Source organism: Lissotriton vulgaris, chromosome 3_1 (genome assembly GCF_964263255.1).
Source record: "Lissotriton vulgaris chromosome 3_1, aLisVul1.2, whole genome shotgun sequence".
NCBI lineage: Eukaryota > Metazoa > Chordata > Amphibia > Caudata > Salamandridae > Lissotriton > Lissotriton vulgaris.
In genome coordinates, this window is record NC_141689.1 from 537,993,636 (window position 1) to 538,017,750 (window position 24,115).

At 37.3% G+C, this 24,115-nt stretch overlaps 1 protein-coding gene across 1 annotated transcript; it reads right to left on the reverse strand.

Moving 5' to 3' along the window:
• Positions 1-1,548: 1,548 nt before the first annotated feature.
• On the reverse strand, positions 1,549-22,269 carry TMEM174 (transmembrane protein 174). The gene is made up of 2 exons (XM_086962985.1): positions 21,588-22,269; positions 1,549-2,096 (listed from the first exon to the last, which is right to left on the reverse strand). The coding sequence occupies exons 1-2, from the start codon at positions 22,220-22,222 to the stop codon at positions 1,985-1,987; spliced, it is 747 nt and encodes a 248-aa protein (XP_086819111.1). The 5' UTR covers positions 22,223-22,269; the 3' UTR covers positions 1,549-1,984.
• Between the last annotated feature and the right edge of the window lie 1,846 nt (positions 22,270-24,115).

The window sequence follows — 24,115 nt, forward strand, 5'->3', positions numbered from 1 at the left end:
ATCCTTTCTAACAAATAGGTTACAGACAGTTTCCCTCGGCGAATTCTCAGCCAAACCTTTTTCTTAGCCTTGTGAAGTCCCTCAGGGGTCATCTATGAGCCCAAATCTTTTTAATGTCTGATTGTCACTATTGCCTACCCTGATTGAATCCTTCGGTTTTAAGCTGACCTCATATGCAGATGACACCCAAAATGTGATGTCACTACTGCCAGGAAAGCTACAGGAAATAGCGCATAAATTCCATGATTGCATGACAGAGGTGAGTATCTGGATGGCCCAAAACTGCCTTAAACTTAATTCCAGTAAAAAGCAGGTGATTTTGTTTGCTAATGACCCTAATTTCTGGACTCCAAAATGGTGGCCGGATACACTGGGTCCTCTACCCACCCTGATTAAAAAAGTAAACGGTAAAATATCTGGGTGTCTACATAGAAAATAAACTCAGTTTTAGGGATCAAGTGAATTCGGTAGTCTCATCGACATCGTATATTCTGAAATCATGTAAAAAAGTTATGCCATTTCTTCCCAAACACAGCCAGCAAACAGTTATCACTACTCTAGCCATGTCCAAGTTTGACGATTGTAATAGTCTCTATATCAATATCCAGGAAGGGCTTATGAACAAACTTCAACTTTTGCAGAATGCAGCTGCCAGATTGCTTACTGGCATACCAAAATAGGCTTCAATCTCGGCTGAGATTAGAAGGCTTCATTGGTTGCCCGTTAGAAAGCGTGACAAGTTCAAAGCCCTATGCACAGTATATAAAGCCCTTCAAGGAACTGGGCCCAATCACCTAAAAGTGCTATTCCACTGATATACACCAAAGACAGCACTACGCTCTGCAGAAGCAAAATTGGTGGTGGTACCCTTTGTAAAGAGAGCTAACTGGGGTGGCAGAAGTTTTGCGGTCGGGCAACCAGGGCATGGAATGGCCTCCCGTCGCATCTCAGATGCATGACGAATCTGCTTGCTTTTGGGAAGGCCCTTAAAACTTGGCTTTTTACTGGTTGATCATCTTCATTACTCGTCCCCTGCTTAGGCCTCGATAGGATTTCCGCTAGCGCCAGGACACCTCTTGGTAACAGTTGTGCCCTAGACATATCAATAACATTAACACATGCTCATTTTGGCCGCGTGCACTGTTTTTAAGGACATGAGGCCAGTCGAGCTGCAGAGAAACTAGTTTCTGAATTTCACTCCCATTTCCTTGGTCAGTGCAGATTGAGAAGTCAAAATCGCAAGCTACAGTCTTGTCTTTTGCAGGGCTCAGGGATGGATAGCAGAAAGACGGCTCATAGAGGTTGTGGGGAGTTTATATCTTAGAACTAAGTGCATGGAATGTGGGAGGTGCCTTGGCTATGCAAGAAAAGCCTCTTAGCAAGAGGTTAAATATTAAAGCGGAATTATTTGAGTTAGGATTGGCTATGGGATTAGATGGTTTTGATGTCTAGTTATATCACCAACAGTGTACTTGAAATTGAGAGACTCAATAGGCTAGAAAATTAACCGACAGTTGATACACAGATAAACCACACCATGTTACTGCTGCTGGTGAACCTTCTTGTTTATAAAGTCCTTATGCACAGATGGATGAAGGAATAAAAACAGCCTCATTATATTGATCCTTTCCTCAGTGCACTCAGTCTGGGGTCCGAAGATGTGTGCCTCTCGCCTCAGTGACAGATCTTTGGTGCCTTCACATAAACTCTTTAAAAAAATCCTGTAACTTTATGATGTTTCCAATCACTTGAAATAAAGATCTTTGATGTCCTGTCTTTTAAGTCAACGATAAATAGCCCGATGGTGTGGATCCTGAGATGCTTTTGATGTGCAAGGCATATTTCCCTCTACTCAGCATCAGGTCGTCCATGCATATCTCTGCTAAAAATGGTGTAGCTGAATATACCAGCATCTTCGTTTAAATCAAGTTTTGATTACCTCGGAGTTTCACAATAAACAAATACAGCAATTGGGATCACAGTTTTATTGCAACACCACAGGATATATTTCCTCATATGGGGGAGGCGGGCAGCAGTCATAACTCTCCTCTTCTAGCAAATCGTCTGGCTGCTGAAGATCCTCTACTGCACTGAGGCTGTGGAGAAAACAGAAACTGGGATCAATAATGACTATGTTGAGTGCTGCTTATGTTTAGAAATGCAAAGCATTTGTAAATATGTGTTTTCATTCAATGACATGGGGCTCAATGAGCAACATCTTTCATGACTCTTCAGTCTCAGATTAGAATAGAAAGGTTTTGATCAAGGATTTCGACAAACAAGTTCTTCATCCAAACATATGACCCGTTATTTATAGATGCTATTGATTTCCTTGAAGTATTGCAAGGGATGGAAACTGTCACCCTCATTTATACCCAGCTCGCCAATATGCTGTTTCTGATTCAGCATGAGTGGATCATGTGTGTGCGCCTTATGTATGGAAGACCGTATCTTTCAGTAAACATGCGGTTTTCTGACAGAATGTTGTGTGTACATTCTGCTGTTTTTTCTGTCATGATCAATGTTAAAGCTGTCTCTCCCACAGGCTGACATCAAAAGCGGCTGCCACACATATAAAGACAACAATTTTAGTTGCCAGCAAGAAGCTTGGAGTTTAAGAATGCGGTCCAGATTTATCAAGGTTTTGCACCGCCCTTGCGCCACGCAAGAGGGCACAAGAGCCTACACAAAACCTAAATGACATTTATCAAGCCGCTCAAAGCCACCTTGCATGCCTCTGCATGGCTTGATAAATCTGGAGTAACGCGAGGCAGCGCAAATTGTATCTTGTGTTGCTCTGCGGCAGGGAGGCATTCCATGGGAGGAAAGTGGGTGTTCCCACTCATCCACCCATGAATTCTGGTGCATTCTCAGATTTACCATTAGTGGTAGACCTGTGAATGTATCACAATGCTACTCCTCCCTAGGTGAGGCATAACAAGGAGAAATATCTTCATTTTTCCTCTTTCTACCTGTACTGCATTCTGCAGCACACATAGAAAGAGGAAATACCTGTGAGGATTGTTTTTGTGCAGGAAGATGTTCCTTCCTGCACAATAACAATCCTGCCTACAATTGAGGCACGGTTTCATCATGATGAAAGAGTGCCTGTGTTGGTGCTAGGCAGCCAAAAGTGTGCTAGCACTAGGAAAGGACAGAAATGTGCTGTATAATGTTAAGTATGGCACATTCCTGCCCTTTCTGTTTCATGCAGTGCCGCGCAGCAAGGTAACTTGCTGCAGTGTGCTGCGTGAAAAAATGATAAATTTTGTTGCAAGTATCTGGCTAGCACATAAGACATCAAAGCTTCCATAAATAGGTGGGATGGGGATAATGTGCAGAGAAACTGTGCTCACAAGGTCTGACATTTCACCCCACTTTTTACCTCAAGAAACCTGCCTTTTAAAGTTCAAAATGAACTCTATTTTAGCACGACAGCAGACAGGGAATAAATATGAGAGGAAAATGTGATTCCCATCTACATTTTTTCCTCATAATAACTGTGTGCTATGTGTAAAAGAAAAGAAAGTATAAATTAGGCTGTATCTGTATTCTTGTTACATACTATAAATAAAAATGCACTCAGACCTGTTTTACACACTATACAGAATTTTGGGCCGATGTACATACCATTTTTGAGGTTGCAAACAGCAAGTTTTTTCAGAAGTACTTTTTTATCCTCAAACACAAAACTTAGGGGCACATATATCATTAAAAAATTGCGGTCACAAAGAGGAAGATTCACACAATCTGTCAAATTACAACCACAATTTTTGCATTGGGGATGCATCATCCGGAATGCAAAAATCGCTATTTTAGTAATCACAAAAATTGCGATTACTTAAATTGCGATTCCATTTAGGGAATCACAAATTGTGATTCCCTAAATGCAATGCAACAACCAAAAAAATTGCAATTTCGCAATTAGGAAACGCAAATTACCATCAAGTCAAAGTTGATGGTAATTTGCAAATACTTTGAAAAATGCACAAAAGTGCATTTTTCAAAATTCTATGTTGCACACATACATGTCCTTTGGGGCATGTGTGTGTGCAACATGTGCTGAAATTGCTATTTCAGGGGTGCATCAGGGTACCCTTTTGGCACACTTGCACCCTTGAAATTGCATGCGCAATTTGCGAGTACCTATTTGGTACTCGCAAATTGCGCATGCAATTCACGTTTATTCCTATGGGCCTCTAAGCCCATAGGAATGAATGGGAAGCAATTCCTTATTTGCGAATCGCAATTTGCGAGTCGGAACTAATGTGGGGCCGATTCACAGAACTAACTTACGACTAAATCCTAAACTTACTACTTTTGGTATTCACAGAAGGCATTTAGTAGTCTTAAATTAGGATTTTGTCCTAAATTAGGATTTTGTCTTAAATTAGGATTTTGTCCTAAATTGGGATTTTGTCTTGAATTAGGATTTTGTCCTGAAATAGGATTTTGTCTTAAATTAGGATTTTGTCCTAAATTAGGATTTTGTCTTACATTTGGATTTTGTCTTAAATTAGGATTATGTCTTAAATTAAATTTAAGACAAACTTAAGTTAAACTTCAGTTTAACTTAAGACAAAATTCTAACTTAAGACAATATCCTAATTTAGGACAAAATCCTAATTTAAGACAAAATCCTAATTTAAGACAAAATCCTAATTTAAGACTACTAAATGCTTTCTGTGAATACCAAAAGTAGTAAGTTTAGGATTTTGCCACAAGTTAGTTCTGTGAATTGGGTCCTGTATGTGTAGGAGTTTTTTTTTTGCGATTCCTACATGCATAAGCATTTGCGATTCTTAAATTGTGATTTCCTAAAAATCACAATTTAGGAATCACAAATGCACAGTTTAATGCAATTGCAATTCGGTATTTGAAAGGGGTATGTTTAGGGCGTCTCTTCCAAATGCCAAATCATAGTGGTATGTATTAATGTTATGCGGCTGAATTCTGGTCACAAAACATTAATATTTTACCACCAATTCAAAATTGGTGGCAACCCATTCGCATCGCAAATGTGAAATTTAAAAAAAGAAAGTTAAATGTTTCATTGCGTTTTCCTTTAAAGAACACAGGCTGCATTTAAAAAAAAACAAAAAATTGCTTTATTTAAACGCAATCAAAAACATGGTGATCTGTAGACCCCAGCAGGCCACCATCCCTCTGACAGCTATCATTCCTAATGGTTTGCAAACTGTGACCTTCCTTATTAATATTCATAAGGTAGGCTGATTGCAGCCCACTAGGAATCGGTCATTTAAAAATAAAAGTTTTATACATTAAAAATAGCGATTTCCATATTGCGATTTGGAGAAAATCACAATTTGAAAATCGCTATTCCAAATGATAGTACATCTGGCTCATTGTCTCTGAGACAAGTCATATTTTGGTGAATTTATTTTGGTTCCTTTTGGGATCTTATGTATTCTAGTATTTCTGTTTATAGTAGAGTACTTTGTGAGAACATATTTTATAACTGTTATTTTCATGTGTTATTATGAAACTTTCAATAGAAACATTTCCAAAAAAGAAATATGGATAAAGGGAGGGTTGCGTATTCGCTCTGTTAAGTAGGGTGTATGCTATGTGAGCGTGGGTGATGGTGTTGATGTAAGTAGTGTGTCTATGTTTTTCTAAAGTGCAACTTTTACTTAACAATGGGTGCTGGAGCGACCAGCAGTCAGATGTTAAAGCATCTAGAGAATAGCCACAATTTAAGCTTTTCGCAAAGGGGATTGATGTTGCTCTGAGGACAAAAGTGATACAGGAAAGTGTAGCAATATTTGGTAGGAATGCAAGAGAATGGTGTGCTGTCATGCTGTAGCAACAAAAGACTATGCTTAGGAGTTTAAAGTTTAAAGCATTTTTAGTATAACTTGCCTGGAGCAGATATAACACATTCCTATATAGTAAAAGGTTTGAAAATTGAGCTTTTGGTTACTGAAACCTATCTTATGCATCTCATGGCGACAGACAGAGGCACAGTAATTAAGCCCAAAAATGACATGACCAGCTATATTTTAAAGCACTTGAAGTCTTAAAGACAAATTTCAGAAAAAACATGCTGGGATTATGGCCTGAAGTATAGTTATCTGAAATGTTTTAGGATGAAGAGGAATGATTTTAGTTATAAAGACGAAGGTAGCTACAACTTTGTTAACTTTAGGGGAGGGGTACCAAATTAGCAGAATCAAAGATTGCCCCTGGATTGAGGATTTTGATAAAAGGGGTGGGGATTGATCCCAATGAGGCAAGCATCCAACCTGGATCCAGATAAAAGATGAGCGGTAGACAGTCAAAATATCGAGTTGTTAATGTCGATGTACCATAATATCGAGTCCAAAATATCGATGGTAAGAAATTTCGGAAACAAAGATATCGTCGTAGAAAATATCGATTTATGTGTGTGTCAAAAATATCGAAGACATGAATTTCGAAATCAGTAATATCGATGCTGAAAATATCGATTGTCAAAAATATCGATATGTAAAAGTGATGTTTTAAAGTATGTTAAGTAATGATTTATTTAAATGTTGTTTATATATAAGATAATTTTTACATTTAATTTTATTATTTTTAGTTAGAAGTCTAGGAGTGGGATGTAGAGTTTATAGGGGATAAGGGTGGGTAGTGTATTAAAAAAGTATTGTGTTAATATGGAATAATAAATTTCGCATTTGAAGTAAATTTATAAATTTGCGAAATTTTATTCAAAATATTTATAAATGCGAAATTTTATATAAAATTATTGAGTATTGTTAAATTATTTGTTCTTTGATTTTGGATATATATTATTAAATTGTGTAAATATATCTAAATATTTATTTTTTTACTAAATTATTGTATATTAATGTTAGGAGCGGGATGTAGAGTTTATAGGGGATAAGGGTGGGTAGTGTTTTAAAAAAGTATAGTGAAATTGTAAAATTTTAAATTTCGCATTTCCTTTAGATTTCAAAATTTCGATATTTAAAAAAAATTTTGGGGAGTAGTCGAAATGTGATCGAAATTTAGGGAGTACATTAAACATTATGAATAATTTTTGAGTATGTACAAAAAAGAATTATAAATATTAAAATATTACATAAAATTTTTATAATATTTGTACTATAAATTTAGGAGCGGGATGTAGAGTTTATAGGGGATAATGGTGGGTAGTGTTTTAAAAATATATAGGGTAATTATATAAATTAAATTTTCGCAATTTCATATAAATTTGCGAAATTTCTAAAATTGAAATTAATATTTCGATTTTTGCGAAATGATATTGATTATTTTCGAATATAGTACTTATTTTTTAAGTTAGCTGTTGTCTATGTACTAAAATATATTTGTAATTATACTATTTTCATATATTTTCTAAAAATATTTGTCTAATTATGATATGAGTGGGATGTATATTTTCAAGGGGATAAGGGTGGGTAGTGTATAAACAAAGTATACTCTAATCATAGAACTAAAGATTTCGCCTTGTATTTCATTTTAGTTTCGATTCGAAATTTTATATAAATATTATTTAAATACTAAATTATGAACACTATTAGGTTGTTGTTCTAAATTGAGGTATTTTGTGTATGTAGTAAAAAGAATCAAAAATATATAATGTAGTAGATATTAAATAAATAAATGTATCATATTTTTAGGAGTGGGATGTAGAGTTTATAGTAGATCAGGGTGGGTAGTTTTATCAAAGGTACATTTTGTGCGTTTAGGGTCTGTTTTTTGTGTATGTGCGAAGGGGTATTTTAAGTGTTCAGGGTCAGTTTTTGGTTTGTGGGTAAAGGGGTATTTTTATGTTTTTGGGTCAGTTTTTAGTTTGTGGGTAAAGGTGTTTTGTCAGGTTTCAGGGTCAGTTTTTAGTTTGTGGGTAAAGGGGTTTTGTGAGGTTTCAGAGTCAGTTCTCAGTTTGTGGGTAAAGGGGTATTTTTAGGTTTCTGGGTCAGTTTTTAGTTTGTGGGTAAAGGAGTTTTGTGAGGTTTCAGAGTCAGTTTTCAGTTTGTGGGTAAAGGGGTATTTTTAGGTTTCTGGGTCAGTTTTTAGTTTGTTGGTGAAGGGGTTTTGTCAGGTTTCAGGGTCAGTTTTTAGTTTGTGGGTAAAGGGGTATTTTTAGGTTTCAGGGTCAGTTTTTAGTTTGTTGGTGAAGGGGTTTTGTCAGGTTTCAGGGTCAGTTTTTAGTTTGTGGGTAAAGGGGTATTTTTAGGTTTCAGGGTCAGTTTTTAGTTTGTGGGTAAAGGTGTTTTGTAAGGTTTCAGGGTCAGTTTTTAGTTTGTGGGTAAAGGGGTTTTGTGAGGTTTCAGAGTCAGTTTTCAGTTTGTGGGTTAAGGGGTATTTTTAGGTTTCTGGGTCAGTTTTTAGTTTGTGGGTAAAGGAGTTTTGTGAGGTTTCAGAGTCAGTTTTCAGTTTGTGGTTAAAGGGGTATTTTTTGGTTTCTGGGTTAGTTTTTAGTTTGTTGGTGAAGGGGTTTTGTCTGGTTTCAGGGTCAGTTTTTAGTTTGTGGGTAAAGGGGTATTTTTAGGTTTCAGGGTCAGTTTTTAGTTTGTTGGTGAAGGGGTTTTGTCAGGTTTCAGGGTCAGTTTTTAGTTTGTGGGTAAAGGGGTATTTTTAGGTTTCAGGGTCAGTTTTTAGTTTGTGGATAAAGGTGTTTTGTAAGGTTTCAGGGTCAGTTTTTAGTTTGTGGGTAAAGGGGTTTTGTGAGGTTTCAGAGTCAGTTTTCAGTTTGTGGGTAAAGGGGTATTTTTAGGTTTCAGGGTCAGTTTTTTATTATAGGGGTACAGGGAAAACATAAATTAAGATTCTATTTAAATTAAAATTATTATATTAAATTAAATTTAATGATATTACATTATTCATTTTTTTACATTTGATTTTTTATAGTAATTAATTATTATTTAATGTCCTGCAGTTACTTAAATTAATTGTTAATTGGAGTTGGAAGAGTAAATTTAATATGTTCTGTGTCCTGCACTTACTCTAATTAAATGGTGATTGCATTTCGAATTGTAAATTAATCACGGTTTTTGAGAAGCAATTACCTAAAGTAAATGGTTATTGGAGTCGGAATATTTAAACATTTAATTATGTGTCTTTCAAATATTGATATTATATGTATATGGGTGTATGAATAATAATTTTTATAACTTCAGTGTATAGTATGTTATTTATTTACATGTGGTATATAGAAATAGATAGAACATTACAGTTATAATACATTTGCAAAAATACATAAAAATTATTTTGTCATAGGTAATACAAAATAATGACACCAGTTTTCTTTCCTGTAAATTTTTTTATTCAACACTTGAAATATACGAACATATATACATTTCATTAAGCTATCTTTGGTATACATATAAACAAAAATGGAGGACAATGTCCTTTTAATAATCACATTTTACAGTAATTTTCTTGACAAGTACTTTTAATTTGTAGAGAAAAAATGGTTAGTTCACATAATGCAATGTATGATATTATACATACATAATACTATTATTGTTTCTTAATAAAACATCAACATGTGTAATGAAAAACATAATTCACAAATTTTTAATACATATAGTGATATACTGATGATGATATTAACATATGAACACTTTTAAATTTATAATATAATATAAATATCCTAATTAGAACATGTACATCATCATCAATGATTCTTTTAACATTACAATATTCTTATGTATGATTATTATTATTAATAAATACGTTTTAATAATAACAATTTTCACATATTAGTCATATTGTAAACAATTAAATCTGATAAACAAATACAATATTACACATTTTGTTATATAATAATTTTAATAAATATTACATTAAATATTTTTATATTTTCATACTTAATGTAATAAATATTAAAAGTATGTAATATATAATTAATATACAGGCAAAAACATTTTCTATTCACAATATAATATACAATTTTTTTTACATTACACATAATTTAGAGCCATATGTATAACAATAATCGACATTTATAGTAGTACTTTTCACAGTTACATATAATTTGGATCGTTTATTTTGTAACCACTCTTTGTCTTTTTGCGTTATTTTGGTAAAGGGAAAGTCGCGGTTGGAAGCAGATTCACTTTTGAGTAGGTACGAATCTACTTTTATATTGTTAAAGTATTGTAAATTATCATTAAAGGTTATATTTTGTTATTTTGGGGTTGGTAATTAAAGTATGACTATTTACATATAATGGAGTGGAATCAATACGTATTTTCGGTCGCGAATTTTTGAGCCATTTAAAATAGTTGGAGTTAATGAGTATGTGGTATAATTTAATTAAATTATAAATAAATAGGAATGTTATGTTTATATATTCTGGGATACTCGTTAGTGTTATGTCGGTGGGATTGTTTAGCTGTTTTTTTTTCTCGTATTTTGAAACAGCTATTTCCGTTTCCGATAATTTTTTTTTAAGGGAAAGGAAGTGTGTTTCAGTTGTTAGAACGGAGATGATTTACATTCTTCCTTTATATTTTGAGTTCTGTGAAATATTTATCACACTTTAAGATAACAGTCGTTATTTTAAATGGCATTTAAATAGTCGTTTAATTTGGATGATGGATAGTTTTTGCAGAGTTAAAGAAAACATAATTAATGATTTGTTGGATTAAGTCTTTGATATTTACACATTGTATTGTCGGTAAAGGATTATCTTTATGATGTTCTATTTAAAGGTAAGTTAGAAATGTATGTTATTTTATTTGGATGGAAGCAGTTTTTAAAAACAAATATTGTGATATAATAATATATTTATTTAGTCTTTTTAGAATAGTGTTAAAAAATAAATTAGACTAAATAAATATTTTTTTATTATATTAAAATATGTGTTTTTTTACATTAAGGATATTGTTTGATCTCTATCAATTAATTTAGTTATAGCAATTAGTTCAATGTTTTGGCTATCATTTTTAAATATTCCATTTCTCTTGTTGTAGGATATAGTTGGACTTGCTGTTGAAGATATAAATACATTTGAGCAGTTTGTCTAGAGAGTTTTGGTTTCAGTTGTATGACTGATTGCTGCATACGTAGTTCCTGAAAGCTTTGCTCTTTTTGTATAGCTGAGACTAGCTTGTGTAATGTGGGTGTTGTACGTCCAGTAGAAGAGAGGAAGGCATTGTGCCAACCTTCAACAGCATTGTTCGTTTTTGCTTCTTGGTTGAGTGTTGGTAGATAGACATTCCACCAGGGAATTGCAAATTTTGGCTGGCGTCTGTGGCCTGACCTATGTAGTCTTCCTACCCAGTTGTCCTCAAAGTAATCTAAAAGTGGGGCGAGTCTTTGCTCATTTTGGGTGTAGAAAGGACTTTCAATTAACAAATTGTAATGTTCGGCCACATCAGTTACTGGTACATATGCCAGAGCAATGAGATGTTTGATCTGGTATGCAAAATTTATATTTGTTGCATACTCAACACTAAGGGCAGATTTTTGTAAATGTCTCCAGAGACATTGATTGAAATGAAAATAACATCCTTGAATGGATGTGTGTGGGTAACTTTTCAAAATAGAATTAATCATAGCTTGCTCGAAGTCTATGATGATTTTCATTGGGAAGTAGTCAGAACTTTGTTCCTTTATTTTTTGTAAGATTTCTGAGTAAGTAGTGGCTTGTTTGTTTGGTAATAAACAATATATGAAGGGGATACAGGTATTATGATATTGCCCATGAATTGTGTATAACTGGTAGAAAGGTTTTGGGCATATAGAAAAAGTACCATCCATCATCCAAGTAGTACTTTCAGTTAATTTTTTTATATTGTTATTAGTTGCAAACATGATTATTCTTTTGTCCTTGCTATGATTATCATAAAATATAAATGGCTCGTCATTATGAGTAATTACAAGCTCTGGCGGAATTATGACTTCTTCAAAAGTTTTAGGAGTTGGTATATTGGGTCTACTTGCTTTTTTTGTTCTTGCTATTGTTCTTTTAATGGTAGCAATAGATGGTAGCTGACCTCTTGCTTCTTTGGGAACTTTAGGTAGTAATTCTTTCAGAATTACGTTGGTAGGTAGTTCTGATCTGGTACTTAATTCCTTGATATTTTGAAGAGTGGATCTCACTTCTATTTCCGAGATGTTTGGTGGGTGATTATGTTCAGTGGTATTTATAACACTAGTTTCCCTTGTTGTAGCACGGCCATAGCATTTATTGGAGTAATATTTTGTACACTTCCAATTCACTTTAAGGTCTTTTTGTTTCTCCTGAGTATAAATGTAGCCCATATAGCATAACAAAAATTTGCCTTTCTGAGATGTAATAAATCTTGCATCATCAGTCATTCTTGACTTCTGGTATCTAGAAAAGTTAATATACAAATATTAATACAATCTGAAATGTATAAAAGATTTTAAATAAAGCTAGTATTCTTCTAGTAATTTACTTACCACCAGTAATGTTCTATTTATCGAAAGTAGATGCTTGTTCAGTTAGATGTTGTTCTTCTATTGCCACGGTCTGTTGAGAAATAATTAAGTATGTTATAGGAAAAGTTACAATTTTTTTCTTGGTAACTTTTGTTTTACGTTATAACGTCTCTAAAAATAGTTTTGTTTATTTGAATTTAAAAAGAGACATTTCCAAGATTATACTAACAGATGCATAAAAAGAGTCATTTTTATTTCTAGTACATTCTATAGAGTTTATAAAGACTAGTTATGTTTTATTTATGAACTTACCAAGAGAATTATAGTAGTAGCAGAATGTTTGTTCTTTGATGTGAATTATCTGTTTTCTGTACCTTTGAGTTCTGTTTAGAGAGAAAGTTGATGAAAATTACTAATGCGTTTATATGTAATATAAATAATACACATTTGTTATAAAGCATTGTTACTTAATTGCTAAAAAGAACCGGGGATGATACATGTATTATGAGTAAAAGCACAAAAAAACATATTTAAGAACAGGAAGATTATACTAACAGATGCATAACAAGAGGCATTTTATTTCTAGTACATTCCATAGAGTTTATAAAGACTAGTTATGTTTTATTTATGATCTTACCAAGAGAATTATAGTAGTAGCAGAATGTTTGTTCTTTGATGTGAATTATCTCTTTTCTGTACCTTTGAGTTCTGTTTAGAGAGAAAGTTGATGAAAATTACTAAAGCGTTTATATGTTATATAAATAATACACATTTGTTATAAAGCATTGTTACTTAATTGCTAAAAAGAACCGAGGATGACACATGTATTATGAGTAAAAGCACATTAAAACATATTTAAGAACAGGAAGAAAATATTTTTTACACAGCATTGTAACGTATTTTCCTCAAAAAATTCTGGCTTCACACTATGTATTAAGATTTACAGGCTAAGAAACAAAGTATAGAGTTTTAAATTAGGCCAATAATTGGCAAAGAACGTTAAGTAAATGTTAAACATTTGTAGATACCTTTTTTAAATTTAAAGTGTCCTGCATCTTGAAGTTGAAGTATAACTTGATTTGTTTGTAGAGTCTGTTTAAAGGTAAAGTACATAAATAAATAACAAATTAGGTTACAAATCTTGGTCTATAATTAATAGACAAAAAAATTAGAATTTATTAACAGAGCTATATGATTACTTACTTGTAGTTTCAGGACGAATTTTCTTGAAGAGAAGAATATAGATGGTGCTCCCAAAATTGGCAGTATGTGGTCACGAAGAATATTTCCTGCAACTTGTATGGCTGTTTGTGATTGGTTTATATAGTCTATGTGTAATTAAGTTTGCCATCTGATTGGTCAGATATGTAAAGACGAGTTACTATTGGTTAGTTTGAATTTTTTTTAAGTAAAACATTTAAGAGATATCTTCTTATATAGTTTATGTTGAGGAATTGAAATGATATATTTATGTAAAATAAAAGTCTTGTAATAAATAAAGATTATGTAAAATGAGTACTAAGTATTAAATAAGTATGTTTACAAAGAGTTTATATACAAATTTTGTCAGTTTGCGAATACACAATATTGTACACTAAATGTTACTTAATAATTTGAAAATACATTAGTGAAGTCATTAGAAATGTGTGTATTACTTAGAGAATAGATTTATTGGTGTTATATATAAAAAAAGGAGTATAATTTAGCTATCGATATTTTGATATTGACGAAAATAGTGCTATCGAAATTTTTGTTTTCGATATTATTGTAGTGTGGTATATGTAGTATTGAGTGTCGATATTATGGTATTCGAAAATAATGCTAACGATATTTCTGTAGACGATATTTTTGTGCATCGATATAGTTTGCTCGATATTATTGTAGTTTTCATGTTAAGTATAGGGTGTCGATATTAGTGCTATCGATATTAGAGACTCGATGTTATAGTAGGTCGATTTTTTAGAAATCGATAATCTGTCAGTGATTCAGATGAGCATCAGAATTAGCTCAACATCACTTTAATCAGAGTTCAGTTTAAAAGTCCTTATTATAATGGCAGTGGAGGTCATACCATCATAGAATGGAGCTTGGCCCCATCCAGTTGTCTATTTAGCAGGTAGTGAGCTGTGTCTCAGCAAGAAAGAGCAAAGATAATACAAAGTAGTAAAAGAGAGGTGTTAGGTAGCAGCATAGAGGTTAACCAGAATCTGACCTGAGGATGATCCATGTGGGACAAAGCAATGTAAAAGAAGACTAGAGTGGAAGTCTGTGAATGGTGTGATAAAAAGAAAGTAAAACATGTGAGGGATTGTGATGTACTGCCCATCTCTGAGATGCAGTGCAGAAGGATAGAATGGCTAATCACATTAATAGGATGAGGGCAGCCATACCACCATCATTGAGGATACGGCAGAGGCTGTCAAGTGTACTGGTCTAACCCGAGCTGGAGCATGGTAAAGTAGTTACTTAAGCTCAATAAAAATTGAAACTTGCGAGGTGATCTATAAAGATCTTACCATCCAATGGGAGTAGCGACATTTAAGGATAGTTCAGCAAGGTGGATGAGTAGGCAGATGGTGTTTTCTTTTTAGAAGAGTCTTAATGATGACATGTTTTCATTTGGCACAAACCATGCAACAGCTTTTTTCAACACTGTGAATACCAAGGATGTAAGGGGGAACTGAATTTGATACCAGGCAGTTTCTGTTGCATGCAAGTGTCAGAAATAGTAGAAAAGTAAGAGGGGTTTCGTCTACCAGCATAATGTAATTCTCTTCTTTCAATATTAAAATTTGTGCCACCCCGTTTCAAATATAGGTTGCAATGCTCAGCAAGTTGGTGAGGCCTATATCTTTTATTTGATAGTCTGGGTGGCCTACCTTAATTATGAGAAGAGAGTAAAACTCTCTACCTTTGCTCATCAAAATATGACTCATGTTTTGCACAAAATGACGTTATGTTGACATACAAACAGATTGTTTTCTCTGGTCAATGAAACCCAACGAATAGTGTGATGAACTGACATGCTAGCATGGCTTGGCAGTTATTTGGGCACTGTATTTCAATTGTTTTGTTATCATGAATTAACTTTAATGCGTTGCTAATTTTGCTGATGTGAAGTACATTATTTCCAGTCTTTAATTCTTTTGAAAAAAATGGATCAGCAATAGAGGCTTATTGACAATAATATGCTCCTTGAAGCAGCAGTATTTTTTGGCCTACCATCTGCTCCATTCACACTGCTTGGGAGTATAGAGTAGTTCATCACATTAGGTATACCTAACCCTTCTTTCTTTGGCTGTGTGGGAACCCCTTTCAAAGACCCATGGGGCAAGCAGGAGACTCTGGGAGCCAGTCGCGCTGGAGAAGTTTCAAAGTGGTGGGGCGCCAGATGAACCCAAGCATTCGTCAAAGGAGTGAGTGCAGTGAACGACCACAATAGTCCCAAAGGGGAGGGGAGTTACACCTGCAAGGTCTACTTAAGTTAAAAGCATTGTTTCATTGATGGGATTTCTCCTCATGTTTGCACTGCTAAGTACACTGACTCCACTTGAACATTGTAAGCCAAACATTGCATGTAACATAATTATGCAAACAGAGATTGCTTGTAGTGTACAATTGAAATGTTCACATATTTAGATCATCAGCCACCAAAGTACACTGTGACAACAAACTGTACGGAGGGGGAAAGGCTAAAGATACATGTAGAGGCTGAAGCCTTTATAGACAGAGAGGTGTTGCTACTTTTTGACTAAACAAGCAACGAAGGTTAATAATGGCACAGATTACAATCCCGAATTTTAGTAAATTGACATGTGTACATTTTACGCAACTCTTAAAATGTAACACATTACACAGGTTCATATTTGTTAGATAAATATTACAAAACGGTACAATGTAAAAACAAAAAAAGGGACTCTAAATAAAGAGGTACACTAATAGGTGTCCCCAACACAATAGAGTACTTATCAAAATAGGTTTATTAATAATTTGATAATTGCAATAGCATTCAAACAGATTATAAAGTGATGGAAAGATCTGTCTAAATTGTCTTATTATTCATAGGGAATTATGTTTCTGACAATAATGGAATTGGTACCGCTAGTGCATGTACTGTCAAAGATAAGACTATGAAAGCTACTTTCTGGCTTCTGTTTTTTAATTTCTTTAAAATCCAATCTTCTGCTAGGGCTGTTCCTCAATACAATATAGCCTCTATTTGATTGCTTTACCTCTTTTTGCTCCGTATCTTATGCTTTGCATTTCATTTCTCTTCAGCCTTTTTCTCTTATGAAGTTATGTTGATGTAGATGATAGCTTGTTTCAATTCTAGCTCTTATGCTTTATATATTTATTTTATGAATAATGTATGTCATTTGAAACGTGCATTCGATATAACTTGATAACACTAATAAAATTATCTAAATTAAAACGCATAACAAGATTCAATGCCATGTCTATCTGTCTGTATTTTCACTTTTTGGTAACCCTCCACCATTACCAAGGTTTCAAGTTCAAGTTTAAAATTTGTATAGCGCACTACTCACCCAGAGGGTCTCAATGCGCTTGAGGGAGGGGGGGGGGGGTACTTACTTATCGAAAATCCAAGTTTTTAGTTGTTTTCTGAATGAGAGGTGGTTCTGTGTGAGGCGGAGGTGGGTGGGGAGAAAGTTCCAAGTCTTGGCTGCTAAGTAGGAAAAGGATCTTCCCCCCATGGTGGATCTTTGGATGCGTGGAATCGCGGCGAGGGCTTGATTGGACGATCGTAGTTGGCGGGTGGGGGTGTTAAAGGACAGGCGCGTTTTGAGGTATTCTGGTCCTAGGTCGTAGAGGGCTTTGTGTGCGTGGGTGAGGAGACGAAACGTTATTCTCTTGTTGACAGGGAGCCAGTGGAGGTCTTTTAGGTGACCAGAAATGTGAGCTTGGCGGGGGATGTCTAGGATGAGTCTGGCTGAGGCGTTTTGGATGCGTTGGAGTTTTTTCTGTAGTTTGGCTGTGGTTCCGGCATAAAGGGTGTTCCGTAGTCCAGTCTGCTTGTGACCAGTGCATGGGTGACCGTCTTTCTTGTTTCGGTGGGGATCCAGCGGAAGATTTTTTTGAGCATTCGTAGGATGTTGAAGCATGATGATGAGACAGCGTTGACTTGTCTGGTCATCGAGAGGGAGGAGTCCAGGATGAAGCCCAGGTTACGTGCGTGGTCCGTTGGTATGGGTGCGTTTCCCAGGGCCGGTGGCCACCATGAGTCGTCCCAGGCGGAGGGGGATGATCCTAAGATGGGGACTTCCGTTTTGTCCGAGTTCAGTTTTAAACGGCTGTTCTTCATCCACTCAGCTACTTCTTTCATCCCTTCGTGTAGGTTGTTTTTGGCGGTGTTTGGGTCTTTGGTGAGGGAGAGGATTAGCTGGGTGTCGTCTGCGTAGGAGATGATGTTGAGTTGTGGTTGAGGTTGTGTTGGCGCGAAATGGATGCGAGGGGACTCATGTATACTTTGAAGAGGGTGGGACTGAGTGATGATCCTTGTGGTACGCCGCAGATGACTTCGGTGGCCTCTGATCTAAAAGGGGGGAGGCGGACTCTCTGGGTTCTTCCGGCGAGGAACGAGATGATCCAGTCCAGTGCTTTTCCTTGTATTCTGACGTTGCTGAGGCGTTGTATAAGGGTGTTATGACAGACTGTGTCGAAGGCTGCGGAGAGGTCCAGTAGGATGAGGGCAGCTGTTTCTCCGTTGTCCAGTAGAGTTCGAATGTCGTCTGTTGCTGCGATGAGGGCGGTCTCGGTGCTGTGTTTGGCTCGGAAGCCGGACTGTGAAGGGTCGAGGGATTTGTTGGATTCGAGGAAGGCGGCGAGCTGACTGTTGACTGCTTTCTCAATGACTTTGGCAGGGAATGGGAGGAGCGAAATGGGGCGGTAGTTCTTAAGTTCAGTGGGGTCTGCTGTGGGTTTCTTCAGGAGGGCGCTGAGTTCGGCATGTTTCCAGCTTTCCGGGAAGGTAGCGGAGTTGAGGGAGCAGTTGATGACGTCTCGGAGATGGGGTGCGAAAATGGAGTCTGCTTTGTTGAAAATGTGGTGGGGACATGGGTCGGTTGGCGATCCTGAGTGGATGGAGTTCATCAGGCGGATGGTGTCTTCAGTGGTGATTGGGTTCCAGGCGCAGAGGTTGTTGGAGGGGGGTTTTAGTTCGGAGGGGGGGTGGGGTGGACTGGTCTCCAAAGCTGTTATGTATGTCAGCGATTTTGTTGTGGAAGAACGAGGCTAGAGGCTAGAGAGTCGCAGAGGTCTTGGGAGGGAGTGATGTCGTTGGTGCCAGCAGTGGGGTTGGTAAACTCTTTGACGATGTTGAATAGTTCCTTGCTGTTGTGGGCGTTGTTGTCGAGTCGATCCTTGAAAGCTGATTTCTTGGTGGATCGGATCAGTTGGTGGTGTTTGCGGGTGGCGTTCTTGAAGGTGGCCAGGTTGTCGGTGGTTGGGTTTTTTCGGCAGGCTTTCTCGAGGGTGCGACAGATCTTCTTGGATTTCTTAAGGTCATCATTGAACCAGGGGGCTTTTTTGCTACCTTGCTTGATTAGATGGTTTTTCAAGGGTGCTTACATTTCTATAAGATATTTCTAGCACTCCCATTCTAAAACTATTTGTGTCAAACTTTTGCAAATCAACTCCACATTGTACTGAGAGAAAGAGTATAGCAAGCAAACTCAACCTTCTTCAGTAGGATTGCAGGAGCAGATGTCCCCTCGAAAGGCTGGCTTGGCATTCACATGTCAGCACATTCAATAAGAGACTCATACTATATATATATATATATATATCTCAATGTTCCTGCACATAAGGTAAACACAACTATATGATTTATTTTACTTTTTCTAGAAATGGTCACACCTATCCCTAAAAAGAGATTGAGTCCCTTCAGTGGGAGGTATCTCAACTCACTCTCCTATCACTGGAATCTCCTTGCTCTGCAGCCTTTCCCAATAAAATGTGCTAGTAAATGTCCTTTCATGACAAGAATGCTTTTTTACTTTACCGATTTCGGCCCCATGCAAAGCAAATATACTGACTTCATTAATCCAGCCTTAATAAGTAGAAGGTCTAGGCCTCCAGAAAAAAGTCTTTGTCTAGAAAAGAGTGGTTTTCAAAGGTTGAACAACGTTGCGCAGAGCCTTCCACATGCCTAAAAATGCAGATCCACAAATATGGTATTTACTTTATGTTTATAACTTTATATTGCACAAATGAGCCAAAAGTCGTCTGCGTACCAAAAGTTAACAAATAAACCATGTAAACACCAAAGAAAAATGTTTTTATATTCCTATAGAAATAAGCGTCTATTGACTCGGTACAATATACAGGCGTTTTAAAGCGAAGTCAAAAACAAAACTCAGGCACTTGATAATATGGAAACAAGAAGGCTGTGTGGAAGACTATCAGACATAGTTATTCAGCTCGCCTGAATGGTCTTTAACTCCCCATCTAACAATCAGGTGCCATTTATCCCTTAACTGTCAGCGATCTGGAGTTACTATATAGCAACACTCAGCGTTTACAGAACTCCCTAATGCGTAAATACATTAGTTCAAAACGTGGGAAAAGGTGAGACATTAAATTGACGGTTCACAAACTAACATCAGCTAATTGTTCCCAGCCCACTGGACCAGCTTAGTCCAAGCACACTAGGGCAGAGACAGGAGTCAGAGGAGAGATTCATATCCTGCAGCACCTTTAAAACTGTGATCTTCGGTTCCCCACCTGCCAACAAGGACTTGCACCACGACCCAATGTTTCTTTGCCCCCCTGGTAGTCATTCCCAGAGACAGACAACACAATAGAATACCTCGACCAATTAAGGGTAAATAAACATCTCAACTACAGAAATGTTTACAGAAACAGCTCAACTGCAGCAATGTTTACAGAAACAGCTCAACTGCAGCAAAGTTGAAAGAAACAGCTCAACTGCAGCCATGTGTTTAGAAACAGGCCTATTTGAGTAATGTGTAAGAAACAGCTTTGACTGCTGCAATGTTTGCAGAATCAGCATACCTGCAGTAATGTTAAAGGAACAGGCCTATTGCAGTAATGTGTAGAAACAGGTCAATTGCAGTAATGTGTAAAGAAACAGCTCAACTGCAGCAATGTGGAAAGAAACAGCTCACCTGCCAGCAGCAATGGGGAAAGAAACTGCTCAACTATAGCAATGTGTAAAGAAACAGGTCAATTGCAGTAACGTGTAAAGAAACAGCTTGACTGCAGCAATGTGGAAAGAAACAGCTCACCTGCCTGCAGCAATGGGGAAAGAAACTGCTCAACTATAGCAATGTGTAAAGAAACAGGTCAATTGCAGTAACGTGTAAAGAAACAGCTTGACTGCAGCAATGTGGAAAGTAACAGCTCACCTGCCTGCAGCAATGGGGAAAGAACCTGCTCAACTATAGCAATGTGTAAAGAAGCAGGTCAATTGCAGTAACGTGTAAAGAAACAGCTTGACTGCAGCAATGTGGAAAGAAACAGCTCACCTGCCTGCAGCAATGGCGAAAGAAACTGCCCAACTATAGCAATGTGTAAAGAAACAGGTCAATTGCAGTAACGTGTAAAGAAACAGCTTGACTGCAGCATTGTGGAAAGAAACAGCTCACCTGCAGTAATGTGTAAAGGAACATCTAAACTGCAGCAGTGCATAAAAACAGCACAACAACAGCAATGTTTGCAGAAACAGCTCAACTGCAGCAATGTGTGCCACCAAGGAATCCTGCTTCTCAGCTCGTCCCCTTATGGCAGTACATAGGCTAAAAGCCCCCCTTTAGCAATGTGTTGTGGACCATAGTAGCTATAGTGCTCTGCTACAATATACTACAAAAGCAATGAGTTGAATGCTTTACTTTTCATGAATAGTCGAAGAGAATAGAAGTCACATTTAAATAAATGATGTCTAATCATCTCTAAATTACCGTGTTGCTGCTTCACCAGCCAACCCGCTCACGACTGTACCTAAAAATCGACTGAATCCAAAGATCTTATTTTGAAACAAATGCTCCCTACCAAAGAAACCTAAGGCTCAAATGGACCTGTAAGGCTTGTATTTTCCACTCCTGAATGACCTGTTAATCCAGTATGGTCAATCAAAACACAGAAGGCCTATTGCCTTAGGCAGCAGTATGAGGAATATATTCCATGGCCAACAGCTGGACTGGGACTTCATGGAGCCCATAGCATACCTCTCCTGTGTATCGCCGGGCACCGGCCATGCAGTCGGGGCCTCTTCTTCAATAAAGGCTGGATTATCCAAAGGGAATATGCTGTAGTACTGGGGAGGACCTGTGGTGGTGGCTGGAGGAACCCTCGTGGAAGCCACGCTTCTGGGCGAGTTGCGCGCGAGCTGCACGCAGGCGGGGGTCACAGCGAGGCCATCTTGCGCCGCGTAAGGGGGAGGGATGTACTGCACCACCGTGGCACCGTGAAAAGTAATTGGCTGGTTTATTCCAGTAAACACAAAAGATTGCCCGCTGGGTGCCTGTTCCCCCTCTGATGCCCTGTCCTCGTTCTGTTTGCAGGATTTGCACGTCAGCATCTTGAATTTGCACACGGCAATCAAAGCAAACGTCACTCCGACGGACAGCAGGATGGGCCCGAGCAGCTGAGTCCACTCGAAGTGTGCGATGCCTTCGTACTTGATCCAGCCCATCACCGTGAAGGTGATGCCAACCAGTCCCAGAAAGACCCCCGAGAACAGGAGCGTCGCGCCGGCTTTGTCGCCGTCTGACACCTGGATGTCCGCTCTTCCGGGGGGATAGGGAGCGACGGAAAATAGGTTCACAGACAAGTTGTCCACCGTGTTGTTAGCCTGCGCCATTACCGCCCGACAGAAGTTTACTGCTTCCTGCTGGAAACATTAAGAAGAGTTTTACAGACGAATTTAAGCTGAAAAGTTTAGATGAGTTACTGTATACGTGGACCTTGCGCTCCTATGCTCGATGGACTACATCGTGAGAAGAGGCAACATTTGCTGATCCGACTAAAGGTTTGCTCAGTGAACCGGAGAGGTTTGTCTAGGAATGGCAGTTGCAAAAGCTTGTGTTGTTTTTCCACATGCTCGACTGATTTGGATGACTTGCCATTCACATATTTTTACTCACTTTGCTTTATTTACCTTTTGATAATGCTATTCTGCTTTGACCTGTTCATCTGGTGGCATACTTGCCTGAATGGCAAGCTTGAATGTAGGAGAGCTGAGGATATAAGCTGCCAATAATAATAATAATCTTTATTTGGATAAAAAAGATATATCCTTAAAAGAGCACAACCATAATTCAAACGACAGTACACATTGTTATGAAAAAAGCAACCAATAAAACAACAGTGATTAAAAAAGAATCTTCCAATTAGCGTTGGACGGGTTCTTGTTGTATGTGGGTGATAAAAAGCGCAGTCTGCGTAGATTTAGGTGAGACATTAAAACGGAAGGGAATGGGATGCCGACTATAAGCAGTGTTGGGCTTATAAAAACAATCAGGTATTCTGCAAATAAGTACAGGTTGTGACAAAATAAAATAAGGTATAACTCAACAGCAACACATCAGTAGCAGCAGATTGTAGTAAAGTGCAGTCCAAAAGCGGGTTTAGCAGCCAGGAAAGAAAGTGCAATATAATTTAAACTCTTGCTTAAATAGAAGAAGCATGTATAAGAGTACGGTATAAGCTGCTGAAACTGCACATGTAAAATGGCTGCTGTGTGTACCTAACTTGGCCAGCTGTGTCCCATATGAAATTCAGGAGCGCTGGGCCATGCCTTAGGGCTATGACCTGACGAAACGCTACTTTTCAGTGCAGAAGGCTAGAGATAGGTTGGGTGTAGTGATTCTAACCCGAACACACACCTCATGAAGCTTCTTGGCACAGTTCATATGCTTATATAGTGGCCCCAAGGCAAATAAGACAAACAGGATGAAAAGACCCAAGTTTATTGGATATTTACTAACGCTCAGATCACCTGCTGCTACTGATGCTAGCAGGTTTCCAGAGGGGCGCCGCGGCCAGAGGTGGAACGACCTCTCATTTGTTGGTTCTAGTTCCTGGAACTTCTAAAAGTCCCTGACCTGCATATCATAGAGAGGGGATTTAATCCTTTAACAATAGCTGGTTTCTGCCATAGAGGGTCTGATTGGCAATCCTTAGACAGAAAGAACTACACATGAAGAAATTAGAAGCCCTCCAACAAAGAAGCAGCAGATGGAAACTTTCAAGTGGTCAGATTGGCAGTTATGCATTAGGCTCTCTGAATCTAGCTAACAGAGCCATCAAAAAAGCCAAACGCATAGAACATCTACATTTCAAACTGGAGCCAGCCAAGGCTCCAGAAGTGCTTTAAGGTTGGAATGAGTAGGCATGCTTTGCCTACATTTTCTACATGTATACTGGGGAATCTTACCCGCATTTCTAGGGAAATTGGATTAAGCCAATTTTATGAGGGTGAAATTAGTAGGTCATGGGTTAAATCTGGATTTGGAATTTGAAAATTCATTTGTGGTTTATGTAGGCAGTTAAATGAGGACTTAGTGGACAAGGGCAAGAAGTTTGGTCTCTATTTTCCTACAGTTCAGTTGAGATTATTTAGTTAGGCGGTAATCTGGTTGACTTTTTTCTATGCCAAATATCAGTCTTGGTGGAACATTCTGGATGACCTGACCAGTGGACAACAGATGTACCACCATGCCCACATGGATAACATTATTTTGTCAAATTCTGA

Excerpts from the sequence above, each read along its gene's own strand:
- TMEM174 (XM_086962985.1), bottom strand. The coding sequence starts at position 22,222 with ATGGCGCAGGCTAACAACACGGTGGACAACTTGTCTGTGAACCTATTT. Across the intron at positions 2,097-21,587 it reads CCCGGCGATACACAGGAGAG|CCTCAGTGCAGTAGAGGATC; the intron begins GTATGCTATGGG and ends TTTTCTCCACAG.